The 22,028-nt window shown below is 48.0% G+C and overlaps 1 protein-coding gene across 1 annotated transcript in view; it reads left to right on the top strand.

The window, feature by feature from the left end:
- The window catches only part of CHRM1 (cholinergic receptor muscarinic 1), a 416,640-nt gene extending 395,371 nt beyond the window's left edge, over positions 1-21,269 (top strand). The window contains exons 4-5 of the mRNA XM_063944868.1: positions 18,309-19,954; positions 20,811-21,269. Of these exons, the coding sequence (XP_063800938.1) occupies positions 18,421-19,950 (1,530 nt within the window). The 5' untranslated portion in view covers positions 18,309-18,420 and the 3' untranslated portion in view covers positions 19,951-19,954; positions 20,811-21,269. The remainder of the gene's footprint in view (positions 1-18,308; positions 19,955-20,810) is intronic.
- Positions 21,270-22,028: the final 759 nt, after the last annotated feature.

Below are 22,028 nucleotides of genomic sequence, written 5' to 3'. Positions count from 1 at the left end.
ACACAAGTCTTGAAAATAAGCTTTATTAAACTGGGTCTTCACCTGGGGGCGGCGGCCTTTAAGCTCTTTTGCGTGGCCGCCGCCTTCCCAGGGCTTCCGGCGTCTTCACCTGGGGGGGCGCCACCTCCCCAGGGCTTCCAGCGTCTTCACCTGGTGGGCGGCGGCTGCTAAGCTCTTTTGCATAGCCGCCGCCCAGCCAGGACTTCCAGCGTCTTCATTCTTCAGGAGCTCTTCACAGCTCCTCCTCCGCCGTCGGACTGACTCTCCTCCGCCTCGCGCTGACTTATATAAGTCAGCCGGAGGGGGCGGGGCGATGACGCGGCGAGCCGTGATTGGCTCGCGGCGGCCATCTTGAATTTCAAAAATGACGCTGAGGCGACATTTTTGAAACTGGAACCGCTCCGCTGCCAAACTCTGCAGGATAAAGGTAATTTCCGCTGCCGCACCGCCGCCGCAACCCGCACCGCCGACGCCCGCTCCACCGCCGCATCCCGCCGCCCGCACCATCGCCGCTTCCAGCCGCCCGCACCTCCTCCGCCAGCGTCGCCCACACAGTGATTGACAGCGGATCCAGTGACGGATCCGCTGGCCAATCACTGTGGCCTCACTGACAGGGACGTGCTTTCATAGGTTGAAAGCACGTCCCTGATGGAAAGCAGCACCACTAATGGTGCCGCTTTCCCATATATTTTCAATGGGCTTTTACAGCCCAAGGCTAGTCCCCGCCCGTGCCCACCCCCCGCTCCCATACTTTCCCCAGTGACAACGGGAGGCACCACGATCGGTGCCTCCCAAACACATATACAAAACAGCAACGATAAGAATAATATTAAGAAGATACATATGGCACAGAATATGTGTCATATGCATCTTCTTTGTATTATCTTAATCATTATGACAGGGGAGGCACTGCCTCCCCTGACTGCACGTCCCTGACTTATACTTGTAAATTTAGCTCATAAAAGTTATTAATATTATTAACATTTGCTGCATTTATAAAGCACAGTTTCAGGTATTAGTGAATATATATTATACACATTGTGGCTGGCTAGTCTCTCCGGCCACATTAATTTCTGTGACAGGACGGTACCGTACGAAAGCACTCGCCGCTTTCGCGTCCCGTTGACTGCGCAGATTGGAAGGTCAAGCCGCACGAGGCCTGACCACATAGGGGATTCCCGCTTACCGTCAGTAACCGCCTGTTACTGACTCCACCCACTGCGTTGTGGGCGGGTTCTTGCTGCCACCACCAAACTCCTAACCTGCCGTGGCGTTTGGAACCACGGTTCTGCTCTGTATGTGCCGACGCACTGCTTTACCACAGCTGTGTGGCGCTGACGAATCCCCACTAGCCACTTGCTAGGCCTCTACCGGTAGCTGGCGGAAGGCGGAGCTTGGAGACGTCAGTTGCTTCCCTGGACAGCCGGAGAACGGGGCTAGGTTTGGCCTAACCCTGTAGGTCACAAGATGAAGCAGTCTTCTTGAGGCAAAGGTGTTTATTGCTCAAATAACCTTTAAAAAGGCTCCTCCCTATTGCTAGGGGCAACAGCATACAATCAAGATGTTTTCAGCAGAAGAAGATGTTACAATTACAACTCTGGAGGCACGCAGGTCTCCTTTTTATGTCAGTTTTCCACACAGTACCACAGGGGGGTAAGCCCTCCCTGTCTTCTCCAACCAATCAGGTTATTTTACAAAATACCAATAAATTACATTTTACAAGGATATAAGTGCAATAAAACAATATCCTCCTTCCTGTCACCCAGACAACGTTTGGTATCAGATTAACATTCACTATTGATAAATTTATCACATATCTTCAAAATACAGATGTTTCTGGTCATTCACATCTCCAGGCAATCCCAGTGTTTAAGATTACAACAGGAATGGCTACAATACAAACAAACAGTCTTCCTTCCTTTATCTTCCATTCAGGGATCATATATCAAATCCAAGCCCATAAACCCAATGATTAGCATCTCTCTCTAAGGAACTTACACATCAAAAGGTATTGTCCTTCACACCTCTCTGATAGAACAGGGCCATTAGCATGCCACTTCCTATTTCCAGAGGATAAGAGATGCGTATTCAGACATCTATAGTAACTGCATTTTTCCTTTAAATATACACCAAGCCTGTCTTGAATATAAAATAGATACAGTTAAACATGCATTCCTGCAATAGTGCACAGAGCACTACATATGACATGTTAAAAGTAAAACACATGATTCAACAAACTTTTAAACAGTCCGCAACATGGCGCTGGGCACGAGGGTTAACCCCTTCAGTGCCGCAGACGCCATTACACGTGTGGCTGGCTAGTCTCTCCGGCCACATTCCTTCCCCCCCATTCAAGCGGGTCAACCAGGGACCCATGTCCCAACGATTTGGGTCCTGGTCCCGCAGTCCCTTGTGTTGAAGGGGACGCTACCTAGGGTGTGTAGGCTCCGGCCTAGACAGTTCATCCATAGTGCAGTGGGCCTCTCTTCGTGGGTGCACAATGTTCAAATAGTCCACCTGAAGTCCAAGTTCAAGGCTCCACCACAAAAGTCTGTCCAATTCCCCCAAGGTAGGTTGCAGCCACCTAACAGGTAGGTGGTAAGTCACCACGGTGGGGGGCCGGTTACAAACAAGTGCCACCCAAGGTGTCCCAATCGTGGCATACCCCACCTCCCACAATAGCAGTATACTGCTCAACCAGGCCACAGGGTGCTCCTGCCCATAAGGCTCTTTCTGGCTCTGTACAGCTCCCAGTCCGTGCAGTGGCGCAATAGTTCGTAACACACAGTCCTGGTCAAGAATGTGCGCCATCAGCACTGGAGCGGGTACCCGAGCCTCCTTCAATGACTGGAATGCCAACTCGCAAGCGGGTGCAAAGTCCACTGACTTGGGAATGCCCTTCCTAGCCATCTCTGTCAAGGGGTTCACTACAGGACTAAAGTTAATGACAACATGTCCGTAGGGCCTTACAGGTTCTAAGGTCAGTACCGGTCTGGGTGATGTGGGCCGGGGACAGCCTCTGGTTGCCTCCACCCCCTCTGTGTTGGGCCTACCCCTGTCTCCTCCCACATGGTGCTCCAGGCACTGCACCTTCGTCATACCTATCTGGCAACTGTCTGCCCTAACTGTCAGACCTGCCCTCCAATCCTCTTCTGTCGACCTATGACTCGGGAAACCTACCCTGTCACCTAGGCCTACTCTTCCTCCTCGTCCGCTACCTGTGCCACAGTGATGGCGGCCAGACCACCAGCCTCTGGATCCTGTGTGGCATCCACTACAGGGAGGCTGCGTGTCTTCCCCGATCTACTGCGCACAGGCAGGGGACCTGCTATGTCCACAGCAACTTGCTGCAAGGGTTCTCCTATGGGCAGAGGCCCAGAGACAACACAACCGCTGGAGTGCCCCGGCTGCCAACGCATAGCACCAGCCTTACAGTTGGTCTGGGCGTCATCCGACATTCCAGACCAGGGTAAGCTCTGTGTCAGGCACTTCAGGGTACGGTCTGTCTCCGGGTTACTGTCCAAAGGGGTTTCGCTGGCAACCGACACCGGTTGCACAGGAAAGTTCCCTGGGGGGACCAGTTGGACACATTCCCTATCTGGTCTATCCCCTCCCACTTTCCTGGCTACCCTGTACCTTAACCCTTCCCGCCAGGTCAACCTCCCCGCCCCAACCCTGTCAAGGCCGCTGCCAGAGTGGCGCCTCATGCCTTTCGGGGATGGGTCAGAGAGTTGAGCCTCCCTAAACTCCTGCCTGTGGCCCTCAATCTCTCCTAAATTGGGACACTCTACAGGGGGATCTAGGTGGGGACAACTAGGGTCAGTCTGGTAGGGGTCAGTCATGGAAAAGTCAGTGTGGTTTCTCATACTCACCGCCGGAGTTGGCAAACCACTTGGGTCAGGAGCATCATTGGGCACCCCCACAGGATCACACGAGCTGGAACCGACATCCTCTGCGTTGCTAGGGGACGTAGGCATACCAGAGGCAAAAGGCATGCGGGGTCGATGTACTGATCTAGCCGCTGTGATCTTTTCCTCTGGGCTGGTTGATGCTGTGGTTGGCTGTGCTGGCAGTTGTCTAGCAGCTGTAGTCTTTTCCTCTGGGCTGGGCTGTGCTGGAGTAGCTGATGTCAACGGTGGTTTTGGAACTTGACTCCGGGGAATGGCGCCAACAAACATAGTGACGATCCCACCACCCAGATCATTTCCTAGGACCACATCAGTTGGGAGACCATCCATGACGGCAACTTCTCGCAACTCTGGTCCAGCTCCCCAGTCCAGGTAGACTCTTGCCATGGGAACCGCTTTCTCTGTTCCTTCCGCCAGGGTGACCGTGGCAGTGCGACCCTGCAATACTGCAGCAGGATCTATAAGGTGGGGGCTCACCACAGTGATTGAGGCCCCAGAGTCTCTTAGGCCTTCTCCCTGCAGGGGTCCCACGTGGACTGGCTGCAGGTGCCTCCACAGGTTGTGTAGGGGCTGTTTGGCCATGCAGGTGACTCTCTCCGCAGAGTGCACCTGTCTCTCGCCACACTCCATCGGACTGACTGGAGGGGGAACAGTCTCTGTAGGCTCATCTCCTCTCGTCAAACAAGCGATCCGGGCTCCAGCACTCGGATTTGGGGCACGAGTCTGGGGTGCTTGGGATGCAGGACAGTTCATCCTCAGATGTCCGATTTTCCCACAGCCGTAGCACTTCTTCTCCAGTCGTGGCACCGATGATCTCTGATCAGTTGCAGGGACTCTGCGGTGCGGTTGCTGGCTAAGAGCACCCGGGTTGGAAGATGCTTGTCTTTGGGGGTGATGAGTTGAAGAGGGGGGTCCCCTTGGTGGTGCAGTCTTTTGGAGCTGACTGCTCGCTGGGCGCTTCTGGCCCCGTGGCCGAATTGCCACATATTTGTCGGCTAATTGGGCAGCCATTTTTAAGCTGGGTGGCTCCCGATCTAGCACCCACTCCTTCACTTCTTGGGCGCACCTGCGGTAGAACTGCTCCCTGCAGATCAGGTCGATCAGTGTGTCCCATGTAGTGGCTTCCGAATCCTACACCCACTTCACCACGTACTGCCGCAGCTGGTTGGCGAACTGCTCATGGGTGCTGCTAGGATTCTTGGGCAAGTCTCTGAACTTCTTCCTGTAAGACTCTGGAGTGATGAAGAATCGCTGGAGGAGGGCCTTCGCGACTTCGTCGTAGTTCCCACAGTCCTCCGTCGCCACTCCTCGATAGGCCTCTCCATGCAGAGTGGGCACAAGGTGTCTCACCCACTCTGACTTGGGTAGATCGTGTAGTTTGCAAGTCCTTTCAAAAACTTGTAAATGTCCATCAATGTCCCCATCACTGTCTGCAAACTTGGCAAACTGAATACGTCCTGATCTGTGTACAACAGCTGACAACGGCTCCCGGGGTACCACGGCCTGTGGTGCCCGCTCATCACGCCACATCTGGATGATGATCAAGCGCTCTTGCTCCGTTGCCCTTTCCCCCAATTCCGCTAGCCGATCTGCTAGGGTATCCGGGCCGCCCCCCCTGGGACGTTGGGATCCTGGCCCTGCTAGGGATTGCTGGGAAACATTGCTGCTGTGAGAGAGGGCGGGGCTTGTGGTTCTCACCGGTTCCTTACGAAGGTCCACTGTTGGGCCGTCCTCTGCGATGCTGACGCCGTCAGTGCTTTCCACCTCCGCCCGATGAGACTCCTCCACGCTCCTGAGCGCCGCCTTCATGACGCTTCTGGATGCGTTGGAAGGGATATCCACACCCTTCCCCTGGCATACGATCTCCAGATCCTCCTTGGACATTCCGCTGAATTCCGCCATCTTGTGCGTTCTCCTGCGCTGCAGTTACTCCTCTCCTGAGTAACTCGGCTTCTCCAATCGGGTGATGAAAAGCCGCCTGGGATTATCCCACCACTATGCCACCAATTTCTGTGACAGGACGGTACCGTACGAAAGCACTCGCCGCTTTCGCGGCCCGTTGACTGCGCACAGATTGGAAGGTCAAGCCGCACGAGGCCTGACCACATAGGGGATTCCCGCTTACCGTCAGTAACCGCCTGTTACTGACTCCACCCACTGCGTTGTGGGCGGGTTCTTGCTGCCACCACCAAACTCCTAACCTGCCGTGGCGTTTGGAACCACGGTTCTGCTCTGTATGTGCCGACGCACTGCTTTACCACAGCTGTGTGGCGCTGACGAATCCCCACTAGCCACTTGCTAGGCCTCTACCGGTAGCTGGCGGAAGGCGGAGCTTGGAGACGTCAGGTGCTTCCCTGGACAGCCGGAGAACGGGGCTAGGTTTGGCCTAACCCTGTAGGTCACAAGATGAAGCAGTCTTCTTGAGGCAAAGGTGTTTATTGCTCAAATAACCTTTAAAAAGGCTCCTCCCTATTGCTAGGGGCAACAGCATACAATCAAGATGTTTTCAGCAGAAGAAGATGTTACAATTACAACTCTGGAGGCACGCAGGTCTCCTTTTTATGTCAGTTTTCCACACAGTACCACAGGGGGGTAAGCCCTCCCTGTCTTCTCCAACCAATCAGGTTATTTTACAAAATACCAATAAATTACATTTTACAAGGATATAAGTGCAATAAAACAATATCCTCCTTCCTGTCACCCAGACAACGTTTGGTATCAGATTAACATTCACTATTGATAAATTTATCACATATCTTCAAAATACAGATGTTTCTGGTCATTCACATCTCCAGGCAATCCCAGTGTTTAAGATTACAACAGGAATGGCTACAATACAAACAAACAGTCTTCCTTCCTTTATCTTCCATTCAGGGATCGTATATCAAATCCAAGCCCATAAACCCAATGATTAGCATCTCTCTCTAAGGAACTTACACATCAAAAGGTATTGTCCTTCACACCTCTCTGATAGAACAGGGCCATTAGCATGCCACTTCCTATTTCCAGAGGATAAGAGATGCGTATTCAGACATCTATAGTAACTGCATTTTTCCTTTAAATATACACCAAGCCTGTCTTGAATATAAAATAGATACAGTTAAACATGCATTCCTGCAATAGTGCACAGAGCACTACATATGACATGTTAAAAGTAAAACACATGATTCAACAAACTTTTAAACAGTCCGCAACATGGCGCTGGGCACGAGGGTTAACCCCTTCAGTGCCGCAGACGCCATTACACGTGTGGCTGGCTAGTCTCTCCGGCCACACACATACACACCTAAGAAATATGTTTTTAAGCACTCAAAGAAGGGGCATGTAGTATAAATGTATACATATTACAGGGTGCTTGGCAAAAAGTTTCCATACACTGTAAAGAAAAAAAAATTGAGAAACCCTGGTTCTATTAACCACCTCTGCACAGCATCCCTCCATATCTTCGCGAAGAGCATCCGTTAACTTGACTTAAATGATTTATTTGCAGAATGTCATATAAACCATTTTCAGCAATAATCAGGCAGGGTAACCCATGTGCTTAAATGTGTCATTTAAAACCTCGAAAAATATCAATGTTAAAAGACTGACTCTGTTTCTCTGATGAAGAATGAATAATTTAACTACCGATGCCTCTCATAGGTTTTATAACTCACAAATGCAGAAGTATATGAATCAGAAACTGGGCTTCTTTACATCATAGAGAGTGGTTAAATTCTCAGTGAAACATTTATTAAGGAGACAAATTCTGGATGTAAACCTGCTGCAGTAGGTCGGACAGGTAGTGCAGTTCTTTTGTAGAAAAGTTATTACATGATTTTACTGTAATATGATCAGACATTGATAGGTCAAACTGCAGGAGAGTGTTTGTAATACAGAGAAGAAAAACAAAGATAAGTGCTGTAAGTAATAAGATAGGAAATGGTATGTTGGTCTCGGATATAATAAGGGTTAACTGATGCTGACCAGGCCTGTGGCTACACATGTTAAGCGATATAATGCTCTATGGATTTAAGTGTTGTAGTTACAGGCTGTTTGCGTGCCTGTCTTGTGTACACCTGTCTCCTATCGCTGTTTGCCCCAAGATCACCTGTTTACCCACAGTGGTGAAGGGGGAGGATGGGGAGTGGAACCTTGCGGTGTAACCCCATCCTTGCCAGGGGCCTTCGGTACATAACACGTTTCTCACCTTAACTAACGTCTGGTTTCACTGAAGAGGAGGAGTTGTTTCAGCAAGGTACTGGGAACAATAATATAAAGCAGATACTTTATACGCAGCAATAGGAAGCCTTGACCAAAACTTTCAATGCATTACAGTGGACACCTCATCTCTTTAAAATGTGATTTATGCAAGTATACAGTATGGAGAAAGAGGGCAAATTTGGTGATTACAATATCAAGAACGAAGGTGACATGTCTTTCAGGTGCACTGCTGGTACTTTTGCAGATTGGCTGGGGTCACCTAATAACGTGATGAATGCCAGCACTTCCTGTAGAAAGAGACAGGTGTTATAACCACTCAGGCAGTATGAGCCAATCAATTGCACGCCTTCAGGTTTACATGTACTGCAGTTGGTTTCCCCAGACCATTTTTTTACTACTTTAAAATCTTATATGATTCCATTATGTATTCAAGTGTTTTTTAGCTTTTTTTTTATTTTTTATTTTGCTAGGCAAATTTTACTTTCTTGGCAGAATATTTGGATAAAAAAATTCTGATTACTACATTTATTCTGTAATTTGTAGAGTATAGACATACTTAATATGTAAAAATGACATACAGTAGTTAGTAAGGTTGTGATCTACTAAGCTACATATACTTTGTTGTAAGAAAGACGGAATGCATATGTAATCCCGGTTGACGAGATGCCAGCTGTCAGAATCTCGTCAGCGAGTCTCCCCATGGGCTCACTGCGTTTGCCACGCTTCGGGCCCAGTGGATCTATTCCCACTCAGTTGGTGGCGTGGGCCCACCACACGAGTGGAAATACCGGTCTGCGGTTGGGATTCCGACTGCCGTCATTTCACCTGTGGGGATTCCAGAGTCGGTCTTCTGAATGCCGGATCCCGACAGCTGGTATATTACCTGTATCCCAGAAAGACATCCAATCAATTTTGAAATGTGTTATCACTACCTCATATGGGAAGAAATGCCACACCTTATCCACCCTTACAGTTAAGAACTATTTCTTATGGTGATGATGACCCCTTGATCTCGATATGACCAGGCCATAGTACAAAAAGTTAATTTGTAGCCACACTTTTTTCCTCTCCTCCCATGCTCTCCTAGACCCCCTCCAATCTGTCTGTCACTCTTTTTATTCCACCTAACTGTATTCACTAAGGTCCACTATGACCTCCTCACAGATAAATCCACAAGCCAGTTCTCCATTCTTATAATCCTTGGCCTCGTAGTGGCATTTGATACCATTGACCAACCCCTTATGCTTCAAACTCTCCAATCCATTGAGCTTTGCTACTAAGCTCTATTGTGGTTCACCTCCTACTTGTCAAACCACTCCTTCTCTGTATCTATACCCACCTCTACCTCCAGCTGCTTTCACTTTTCGTTGCGGTCTCCTTCTCTTCTTCCTCCACATATCTCCCCTTCACAAATGTATCAGTTCCTTTAGTCTTTGCTATAGACAATATGCAAATTTTCCTCTCTTACCCAGATCTCTCCCTCTGTTCTCTCCCATGTCACCTCCTGTCTGTCAGCCATCCCATCCTGAATGACACAATACTGCCTAAAACTCAATATTTCTAAAACTAAGCTTCCCTCAGCCAAGGTCTCCTTTACTCCCACCCTCTGTTTCCCAAGTACGTTGGCTATGTGTCGTCCTTTCCTTCTCTACCCAAATACAATCTTGCCATTTCACCTTTACAATATTTCAAGAATCAGACCCTTCCTCAACCTGGAAACTACTGAAACGGTCACTCATGCCCTCATCATTTCCTACCTCGATTACTGTAATCTGCTCCTCTCTGACCTTTTCTCTCTTTGCTCTACCTCTCTGTCAGTCATTCCACTCCTTTCTCTTACCTTGAAAGGTCACTAGCCTACTTTACTCATATTCCAACTCACCCACTTCACTCTGCTAATGATTACCACTTCCCACTCGCATTCAGGATTCCTCCTAGGCTGCTCCAAACCTCTGAAATGCCCTCCCTTTCTCCATTAGTCATTCATCCAGCCATAATGGTCCTATGCGGACTGTGGTATATATTGTCGACATGCATAATGTGTACATGTATTTAATCTTAGCATTCAGCATGTCTACATGTTGACCATGTTTACATTATATTGTCGAGATTCTAAATAGTGACAAAGTGACTGCATATCTCCTACTGTATATATCTTAACTGAACCTCCTTCCTCTCCTGTTTCAAGAAAAGGATTTTGCTTCTGTGCTGCACAGGATATTAAGTCCACCATTTTTTAGAACTGTGTGCCTGGTGTTATTTAGCTTGTCTGCCTCTGAGCCCTCTTGAGTTTTCTGATTTAGTACTAGTGACAGTGTGTTGCAGGTTATAAAAAAAAATAGTGTGCATTTTCTTTTTGCCAGGTTTTTTTTTTACGTTTTAAGCTGGGTGCACATGTATTTCGATTGAACGGACGATATTTTGTGAGCCCGCCGGCTGGTGTGTATCAGTGATAGGTCTGTGAGCGACGTAATTCACTGACATATCGCATTGGCTCTGCAGCACAGCCGATGACAGATATAACTGCAGATATACAGTGCATCGTGCCCATACACTTGCTGCAGAGGCTATCCGGTGACTGACATCACAACTGGGCAGGTACATGTAAATGCCCACCCAGTTGTGACGTCAGACACAACACATAGGGCCGACGATTGTAAAAAGTGGTCCATTGTCCTAGTGTATACTCAGCTTAAATAATCTTTTACATTTAAATCATATATCCAATGTCAATGTAAAAGATACAAATTGGGCCTCTTTTGACAATGATAATATTTGTGTATAGAGAATAATATTAATTATACATCTATAAACAAACAAGGTTGTCAGAGGAACTGAATTGTGTGGCTGCCCATTCGACTTCGGTTATGTTTTGTCAATGATGATGTGTAGCCCGGCAATCCCTAGATATATCATGGCGTATGGGATGCCGATACTTACTCACCCATAGGCACAATGTAAAAATGAAATCTGAAAAGAGGGCACACAAAGAGTAGCATTGTTTCGGAAAATGAATAATTAGCACTCATATCAGGCTGAGGGTGAAAAAATAAGATTTTAAACCTAACAGTAAATCTTTTTCTCCTAGTCCGTAGAGGATGCTGGGGACTCCGTAAGGACCATGGGGAATAGACGGGCTCCGCAGGAGACATGGGCACTATAAAGAAACTTTAGAATGGGTGTGCACTGGCTCCTCCCTCTATGTCCCTTCTCCAGACCTCAGTTAGAGAAACTGTGCCCAGAGGAGACGGACAGTACGAGGAAAGGATTTTGTTAATCCAAGGGCAAGATTCACACCAGCCCACACCAACCACACCGTATAACCTGGAATATACGAACCAGTCAACAGTATGAAACAGAATAGCATCAGTTAAAGACTGAACAAAACTGTAACATAACCCTTATGCAAGCAAATAACTATATACAAGTCTTGCAGAATGTTGTCCGCACTGGGACGGGCGCCCAGCATCCTCTACGGACTAGGAGAAAAAGATTTACCGGTAGGTTTAAGATCTTATTTTCTCTTACGTCCTAGAGGATGCTGGGGACTCCATAAGGACCATGGGGATTATACCAAAGCTCCCAAATGGGCGGGAGAGTGCGGATGACTCTGCAGCACCGATTGAGCAAACATGAGGTCCTCCTCAGCCAGGGTATCAAACTTGTAGAATTTAGCAAAAGTGTTTGAACCCGACCAAGTCGCCGCTCGGCAAAGCTGTAAAGCCGAGACGCCTCGGGCAGCCGCCCAAGAAGATCCCACCTTCCTAGTGGAATGGGCCTTCACCGAAGTAGGTAACGGCAATCCAGCCGTAGAATGAGCCTGCTGAATCGTGTTACAGATCCAGCGAGCAATATTCTGCTTAGAAGCAGGAGCGCCAACCTTGTTGGCTGCATACAGGACAAACAGAGCTTCTGTTTTCCTAATTCGAGCCATCCTGGCTACGTAAATTTTTAAGGCCCTGACTACATCCAGGGAGTTGGAATCCTCCAAATCTCCCGTTTCCACAGGCACCACAATAGGGGCTTTTGTGAGATAAAGCCTCCAACTCAGACACTCGCCTTGCAGACGCCAAGGCCAACAACATAACCACTTTCCAAGTGAGATATTTTAATTCCATGGTTTTAAGAGGCTCAAACCAATGAGACTTAAGGAACTGTAACACCACGTTAAGGTCCCATGGTGCCACTGGGGGCACAAAAGGAGGCTGGATATGCAGCACTCCCTTCACCAAAGTCTGGACTTCTGGTAGAGAAGCCAATTCCTTCTGAAAGAAAATAGACAGGGCCGAAATCTGTACCTTAATGGAACCTAACTTTAGGCCCAAATTCACTCCAGTCTGTAGGAAGTGGAGAAAACGGCCCAGATGGAATTCCTCCGAATGAGCATTCTTGGTCTCACACCAAGACACATAGGCCCTCATTCCGAGTTGTTCGCTCGGTATTTTTCATCGCATCGCAGTGAAAATCCGCTTAGTACGCATGCGCAAAGTTCGCACTGCGACTGCGCCAAGTAACTTTACTATGAAGAAAGTATTTTTACTCACGGCTTTTTCTTCGCTCCGGCGATCGTAATGTGATTGACAGGAAATGGGTGTTACTGGGCGGAAACACGGCGTTTCAGGGGCGTGTGGCTGAAAACGCTACCGTTTCCGGAAAAAACGCAGGAGTGGCCGGAGAAACGGTGGGAGTGCCTGGGCGAACGCTGGGTGTGTTTGTGACGTCAACCAGGAACGACAAGCACTGAAATGATCGCACAGGCAGAGTAAGTCTGGAGCTACTCTGAAACTGCTAAGTAGTTAGTAATCGCAATATTGCGAATACATCGGTCGCAATTTTAAGAAGCTAAGATTCACTCCCAGTAGGCGTAGGCTTAGCGTGTGTAACTCTGCTAAATTCGCCTTGCGACCGATCAACTCGGAATGAGGGCCATATTTCCTCCAGAAACTGTGATAATGTTTCGCTGTCACCTCCTTCCTAGCCCTTATCAGAGTAGGAATGACCTCATCCGGAATGCCCTTTTCAGCTAGGATCTGGCATTCAACCGCCATGCCGTCAAATGCAGCCGCGGTAAGTCTTGGAACAGACAGGGCCCCTGTTGCAACAGGTCCTCTCTGAGAGGAAGAGGCCACGGATCTTCTGTGAGCATTTCCTGTAGCTCCGGATACCAGGCACTTTGAGGCCAATCTGGAACAATGAGACTTGCCGGTACTCCTTTTCGTCTTATGATTCTCAATATTTTTGAGATGAGAGGAAGAGGAGGGGACACATAGACCTACCGCCTGAGGGTCCCTTGACCTGGCACAATACCTCGGGAGCTTTTTGTTGAGGCATGACGCCATCATCACTGACTTGCAATCTCTGCAAAGACTTCTTGATGAAGTCCCCACTCTCCTGGATGGAGATCGTGTCTGCTGAGGAAGTCTGCTTCCCAGTTGTCCACTCCTGGAATGAAGACTGCTGTCAGAGCGCTTACATGATTTTCCCTCCAGCGAAGAATTCTGGTGGCTTCTGCCATTGCCACTCTGCTCCTTGTTCCGCCTTGGCGGTTTACATGATCCACAGCCGTGACGTTTTCTGACTGAATCAGAACCGGTAGGTCGCGAAGAAAAGTCTCCGCTTGACGTAGGCCGTTGTATATGGCCCTTAATTCCAGTACGTTGATGTGCAGACAAGCCTCCTGGCTTGACCACAGACCCTGGAAGTTTCTTCCCTGTGTGACTGGTCCCCAGCCTCGGAGGCTCGCGTCCGTGGTCACCAGAACCCAGTCCTGAATGCCGAACCTGCAACCCTCTAGAAGGTGAGCACTCTGCAGCCACCACAAGAGAGATACCCTGGCCCTGGGGGACATCTGATGAATATGTAGATGTGACCCGGACCACTTCAGAAGGTCCCACTGAAAGGTCCTCGCATGGAACCTGCCAAATGGAATGGCCTTGTAAGACACCACTATCTTTCCCAGAACTCGAGTGCATTGATGGACCGACACCCTTTTTGGCTTTAACAGGTCCCTGACAACGGTCTGGAGTTCCTGGGCCTTTTCCATCGGGAGAAAAACACTTTTTTGTTCCGTATCCAGAATCATGCCTAAGAAAGGCAGACGGGTCGTTGGAACCAACTGTGACTTTGGTAGATTGAGAATCCAGCCGTGCTGTTGCAACACCCTCAGGGAGAGTGACATGCTGTTCAGCAACTGTTCTCTCGATCTCGCTTTTATTAGGAGATGGTCCAAGTACGGGATAATTGTGACAGCCTGCTTGCGCAGGAGCACCATCATTTCCGCCATTACCTTGGTGAAAATCCTCGGGGCCGTGGAAAGCCCAAACGGCAACGTCTGAAATTGGTAATGACAATCCTGTACAGCAAATCTCAGGAACGCCTGATGAGGAGGATATATGGGGACATGAAGGTATGCATCCTTTATGTCCAGGGACACCATATAATCCCCCCCTTCCAGGCTGGCGATGACGCTCTGAGCGATTCCATCTTGAATTTGAACCTTTTCAAGTATAGGTTTAAGGATTTTAAATTCAGAATGGGTCTGACCGAACCATCCGGTTTTGATACCACAAACAGGGTTGAGTAGTACCCCGTCCCCTGTTGAAGCAGGGGCACCTGGACCACCACTTGTTGAAGACACAGCTTTTGGATTGCCTTTAAAACTACTTTCCTCTCCGGGGAAGAAGCTGGTAGGGCCGATTTGAAAAACCGGCGAGGAGGCACCTCTTCGAATTCCAGCTTGTAACCCTGGGAAACAATGTCTATTGCCCAGGGATCCACCTGTGATTGAATCCAGACGTGGCTGAAAAGTCGAAGACGTGCCCCCACTGGGGCGGACTCCGTCAGGGGAGCCCCAGCGTCATGCGGTGGATTTTGTAGAAGCCGGGGAGGACTTCTGTTCCTGGGAACTAGCTGTAGTTCGGAGCTTTTTCCGTCTACCCTTACCTCTGGCGAGAAAGGAAGATCCCTGTACTCTCTTGGATTTATGCGACCGAAAGGACTGCATCTGATAATGTGGCGTTCTCTTTTGCTGTGAGGAAACATAAGGTAAAAAAGTGGATTTACCTGCAGTAGCTGTGGAAACCAGGTCCGTGAGACCGTCCTCAAATAATTCCTCACCCTTGTAAGGCAAAACCTCCATATGCTTCTTTGAGTCGGCATCACCCGTCCATTGTCGGGTCCACAGGGCTCGCCTAGCAGAAATCGGCATGGTGTTGGCTCTGGAACCCAGTAGGCCAACGTCTCTCTGAGCATCTCTCATATATAGGACAGCATCCTTAATATGACCCAAGGTCAATAAAACAATATCCTTATCCAGTGTATCAATTTCAGCAGACAAGGTATCTGTCCACGCTGCTACAGCGCGACAAACCCAAGCCGACGCTATCGCCGGTCTGAGTAATGTACCAGTATGTGTGTAAATTGACTTCAACGTAGTCTCTTGCCTGCGATCAGCAGGATCCTTGAGGGTTGCGGTATCTTGAGACGGCAGCGCCACCTTCTTGGATAAGCGCGTCAACGCTTTGTCCACTCTGGGAGAGGATTCCCACCGTATCGCGTCCTTAGCCGTGAAAGGATACGCCATAAGAATCCTTTTGGGAATCTGCAGTTTCTTGTCTGGAGTTTCCCAAGCCCTTTCAAACAACTCATTTAGCTCATGTGAAGGGGGGAAAGTAACCTCAGGTTTCTTTTCCTTATACATGCGCACCCTCGTGTCTGGGACCGAGGGGTCATCTGTGATATGCAACACATCTTTTATAGCAATAATCATATAATGAATACCTTTTTCCCAATTTCGGCTGCAAACTCGCATCATCATAGTCGACACTGGAGTCAGAATCCGTGTCGGTATCAGTGTCTGCCACTGGGGATAGTGGGCGCTTTTGAGACCCAGAAGGGCACTGCGACATAGTGAAAGGCAGGGATTGACTCCCTGTATTTCCCCTGGACTCTGCTTTGTCCAACCTTTTGTGCAATAAATTCACATTTGCATTTAAAACATTCCACATATCCAACCAATCAGGTGTCGGCGGTGCCGACGGAGACACCACACTCATTTGCTCCACCTCCTCCCTAGAAGAGCCTTCCGCTTCAGACATGCCGACACACGCGTACCGACACCCCACACACTCAGGGAAATCTCTAATCTGGAGACAGTTCCCCCAACCAGGCCCTTTGGAGAGACAGAGAGAGAGTATGCCAGCACACACCCAGCGCCAATGACCCTGGAAACACAAGTCCCAGCAATACACAGCGCTTTTTTGTTTTATATACAAATATATTGACTGCGCTCAAATTATGTGCCCCCCCCCCCTTCCTCCTTCAAAGTCCCCTGTCACCGTGTTCAGCAGGGGAGAGTCCGGGGAGCCAGCTTCTCAGCAGCGTGCTGTGGAGAAAATGGCGCTGGTTAGTGCTGTGGGATCAAGCTCCGGTCCTGCTCAAAATACCAAATAACCTGGCGGGGGTTGTATATCATACTGCCATAGCTTGATTATACCTATAATGCCAGCCAAAAGGATTATTGCTGCCCAGGGCGCCCCCCCTGCGCCCTGCACCCATCTGTGCCTGTGTGTGTGTGCGGGAGCAATGGCGCGCAGCGTTACCGCTGTGCGTTACCTCAGTGAAGATCCGAAGTCTTCTGCCGCCTGTGAAGTCTTCTTTCTTTGTATACTCACCCGGCTTCAATCTTCCGGCTCTGCAAGGAGGACGGCGGCGCGGCTCTGGGACGAACGGCAAGGGTGAGACCTGCGTTCCGATCCCTCTGGAGCTAATGGTGTCCAGTAGCCTAAGAAGCAGAGCCTATCACTGAAGTAGGTCTGCTTCTCTCTCCTCAGTCCCACGGCGCAGGGAGCCTGTTGCCAGCAGGACTCCCTGAAAATAAAAAATCTAACAAAATTCTTTATTACAGAGAAACTTAGGAGAGCTTCCCTGAAAGCACCCAGTCTCCTCTGGGCACAGGATCTAAATGAGGTCTGGAGGAGGGGCATAGAGGGAGGAGCCAGTGCACACCCATTCTAAAGTTTCTTTATAGTGCCCATGTCTCCTGCGGAGTCCCCAGCATCCTGTAGGACGTAATAGAAATAACTTATGTCGTTCAAAAGCGCTGTTTGTATAAGTAGCTATGTATAAGATCTATGGTGTGCTTATCAATCTACTCAAAGGTATATGGGAAACTTATGTGGGGAGAGTCAGTCAACGCGTTTCTCGATGTCAGTATATTTATAAGCATTACTTGGTGCGCGTTTCAGTCATATGTATAGATCTATGCAGTCAGATGTGACAGCATCCTTCACAGACGAATCAGACAAGCCACAGTCAGTACTTATGTGGCTATACAATGACACACAACAATAGGAAAAACTGCTTAGAGTTTAGAAAGCATAGGGCAGAGACAAGTGTGGCTTTTGGTAGGAGGCGGTAAGATAGGAGGAGGTAAGGTGAGGATCATCATAGAACATTTTAAAGGACGAATCATTAATGCAATTACATGTTTAGACAGCTGTAGATATGGAGACTGAATAACAGATGGGGGGAATACACCTGAAGAAAAAAGGAATAACTGGAGAAGTGGTGATAGCACAGGACAAGCTGGTGGTTTGGTAACATATGGCTTACTTTCTTCAGTTCGGCTTCATTTTGTTCTCTCTGTTCCTTTCACTTCCTTCTTATTTGAATCATTTTTTGTGTGAAAACTAAACCTGTCCAACCACTTCTCGCTCTTCTTTTTTGGCACAGGATGGGGCTGGGGGATCCCTCCTTCAGCAACACAACTCCTTCCTCCAACAACCAAACAGCACAGATCTTAAATCCAGTTTTGTTTAGCTACAGATTACAGAGACACACGTAGCAGAGAGAGAGAGAGAGAGAGAGAGAGAGAGGGGGAGAGAGCGCAACATAGAATAGAGAAGCGAGTGAAATCTAGCAGTAGCTCAGGAGCAAGCAAAAGAGGATGCCAGACAGACATGCAGGTGAAGACAGAAAGAAATCTGCATAGAATTTCTCAATTAGTGCAACACATAGTGATACTAAATGGTTACAGATATCTATACATTATGTCACTGTTATCCTTCTATCTCATCTTTCTGTTAACTGCTTAAGTTTCCTAGTCACTGCCATGGTCTTTCAGGGTTAGCTTTTTATTGGTGATCCCTGTACTCCATACCCCAATTATTATTATTATTATTATTTTTGTTCTTGCAGGTTTTTACTGCAGTGGATAAAGACTTTAAAAACTTGAAGCAAACGGAGCCCTCTTACTGTTTCCATTTCAAATTTTATTGTAGTCCTGCATCAGAATGCTGGGCAAGAATCGATGACCAACTGTCCTTCAATCATGAACAATTCTACTATTGATCCGCTGACCCTTAATGCAACACAGCAGTCATATCGTGACCCCTTTGGAGGTCATGCAGTGTGGGAGGTGGTGCTTATTGTCCTCACAACAGGAGTCCTGTCTCTTATTACTGTGGTTGGGAATATCCTGGTTCTCTTGGCCTTCAAAGTCAACAGTGACCTAAAGACGGTCAACAACTACTTCCTACTTAGTTTAGCGTGTGCAGATGTAATCATTGGCTTAGTGTCCATGAACTTATATACAACATACATTGTAATGGGTCGCTGGGCGCTTGGCAGTATTTCCTGTGACCTGTGGCTGGCACTCGATTATGTCACAAGCAATGCTTCTGTAATGAATCTGCTCATCATTAGCTTTGATCGCTATTTTTCCATTACTCGGCCATTGACATACAGGGCAAAGAGAACACCAAAGAGAGCAGGTATTATGATTGGATTGGCATGGGTAATCTCTTTAGTCCTGTGGGCACCAGCCATATTATGCTGGCAATATATCATTGGTGAGAGGACGGTGGAACCCGATGAATGCTATATTCAGTTCCTATCCCAACCTATTATCACATTTGGCACTGCCATTGCTGCCTTCTACTTGCCAGTTACCATCATGATTATATTGTATTGGCGGATTTACAGAGAAACAGAAAACAGGAGCAGAGAACTTGCGGGATTGCAGGGTTCAGGGACAGAAAGCATTGTACGTCACTTAGGCAGTGTCAGAAGTGGCAGCAGTTGCGGAATGGGTGAATCGGAAAGACTGTCCAAATCTCAAACTGTAGTACCAAGAGCCAAGCAAGCATGTTGTTTTCCTGGTAGACTCGCTGCCAGTCCATCTCTCAGAAGTTACCCTCAGAACCGAAGCAATGGAAGCTGGAATACCATGGAAGATGCTGCCTCTGCAGACTCCCTCTCCTCTTCCTCTGATGGAGAGGATCACCCATACGAGATGAAAAGCATTTGTTCAGCTGTTATACGATTACCTATGGTCAGCTCTGTAGTTGGGACACCCACAGGGTCTCGTGGGTCCAATGACACTCTTGGGCGGGGGGAAGTAGAGAGTGAAGCCAATGGGGGAAAGCGGGAGGTATCCAGGAAATCATCCAAATCGCAACCCTCGGCTCTACCATCAACTGTTATCAAAGCCAAGATGGAAAAAAAACGCCACGGAAAGAGGAAAAGCAATTCACTTATCAAAGAAAAAAAGGCAGCAAAGACATTAAGTGCTATATTGCTTGCATTTATTTTGACATGGACTCCTTATAATATCATGGTGCTAGTGTCCACATTCTGCAAGGACTGTATTCCAAAAACACTCTGGGAGCTGGGGTATTGGCTGTGCTATGTAAACAGTACTGTAAACCCAATGTGTTATGCACTCTGCAATCGCTCATTCAGGCGTACCTTCAAAATGCTTCTACTCTGTCGGTGGGACAAACGCAAATGGAGGACACACAGACACCCAGCAGCTTTCTTCAGGACCCCATCACAGTGATCGGGTGGGTAACAAAATAAAATTAAAGATGTAGCCTTCACAATCCAATTTCTTCTCACATTATGCTTACATAATGGGGGTCATTCTGACCCGATCGCATGCTGCAGTTTTTCGCAGCGGTGCGATCGTGTCAGAAATGCGCCGGCCCCACAGTGCGTCAGTGCATGGCCGCCCGTCGCTGCACTACGATCGCCTCTGCCTGATTGACAGGCAGAGACGTTCGATGGGCGGGAGGGAGCGAAACAGTGGCGTTTGGCCGCCGTTTCATGGGCGCGGTGTGGCCAACGCAGGGGTGGCCGGACCGTGTGGGGAGTGGCCCGCAGCGGCTGCGTGATGTCACATGCAGCCACTGCGGGCCGGGGAGCGAAGAGTAGCTCCCGGCCAGCACGCTAAAGCTGCGCTGGCCGGGAGCTACTGTTGAAGTGCAAAGGCATCGCCGCTGTGCGATGCCTTTGCACTTCTGCCGGGGGTAGACAGCACTGACATGTGGGGCGGACTAGCCCTGTGCTGGGCGTCCCTCCGCATGTCTGAGTTCATGATCGTAGCTGTGCTAAATTTAGCACAGCTACGATCAACTCGGAATGACCCCCAATATGTCATTGTAGGTCTACTCTATAAAAAAAGTACCTCAACTTTGATAATGCTAATATAAAAAAGGGAGGTTTTTGAGGATACATCTCAATATCTTAGTAAAGAAGTTAGACTAGTATGATGTAAAAGGTTACATTAGGTTAAGATACTGTATTGTGGGTATCATACAGAAGGAAAGGAACGACTTCTTATAATGTAATAAAGATTATGTGAGATGTGTTTTATCATTGTTATTATTATTTTCAACATTTTTCTCCCTGTTGACACAGATAACTGTAGAAGACACAAGTTCTGTTAACAGGACCTAAGACGACATGGGGTCTCCAGCATGCCTGGCTGAGTGGGACTACAAGGAACGCACTATCCCTAAAAACAAAAATGGGGGAAAAGAACGGAATAGCAATGGAGTAAGGCCTTTTACAGAGACACTATAAATTATCCATTTGACATTTTCCAAGCTGAAATATGGCTGTCTTGGGCTTTAGCACGTCTTATACATGTAATTTTGAAGTAAGGGAGGGAAGTGAAGTTAAGGAAGGCTGGTCTAACCCTTCTTGGGATGTTAATCCCTTTTGATGTTGAAGGGGTATCCCAGATGTGCCAAACCAAACAAAGGCAGGCCAAAGAACATGACAAGGTTTTCTATTGTTTACAAAAAGACTTTAAGGGGGAAGGGCTGTGTATTTATTCTGACTGCAAACAAATAAAGAGTGTATAATACAAAAGTATCCAAGATGGCTTCTGCCATTCCTTCCAACAACAATGCATATGAATGTCTATACTCAAGTTGCTATTAATGTAACCAGAAGCATTGGCACCGTCACAAGAGAGCGGTCAATTATTTTATCATTATTTAAGACAACCATCAGAGTACTGATGTGAAAAAGCAGTCACTCAAACTCATGTACCGGTATAATAAAATATAGACACCAACTAATTCCGCACCACTGTAAAAATACAGCTATTGTTTTCTCTACAATTGACATTGTTACTTATTTTATTGCTGTAGGAAATTCAACACTGTTTTCTTTATCAGTGTAAGGACATGCATCAGTCATACTGTTCTTTTATTACAATGACACAGACAGCGTTCCAGGATACTACACCCACTTCATAGTGATTCATTATTTAGTCCTGTATAAAAACGTCCAACTTTTGTCAGAGTAGGCCAGTGTCTCATATCTCCAGTACACAGGGACAACTAACAGTGCATATTTTCCAGGTCTCCTAGTTGGTGCACAGGTATTCATTACTGGCTGACACATTTTAAAAGATCAACAGGTGGTGCAAACCTATTTCAGGCGATCTGTAAAACATTACATGGGGTGCACACAAATATGACGAATCAACCGTCCTGCCGACTGACGATTTGGTAAGGGTTATGCCTAAATTACATTTGTATACACACTTATCAATCGCTCAGCCTGGTCTCCATATCAAGATGATGCCTCTGGCTTTACGTCCAAACCTGCACCTGCACGCTCCCG

The sequence above is a fragment of the Pseudophryne corroboree genome, chromosome 11, assembly GCF_028390025.1.
Source record: "Pseudophryne corroboree isolate aPseCor3 chromosome 11, aPseCor3.hap2, whole genome shotgun sequence".
Lineage (NCBI taxonomy): Eukaryota > Metazoa > Chordata > Amphibia > Anura > Myobatrachidae > Pseudophryne > Pseudophryne corroboree.
Note: the sequence above shows the minus strand (reverse complement) of the source record. Positions and strands in the feature narration are given on the sequence as shown.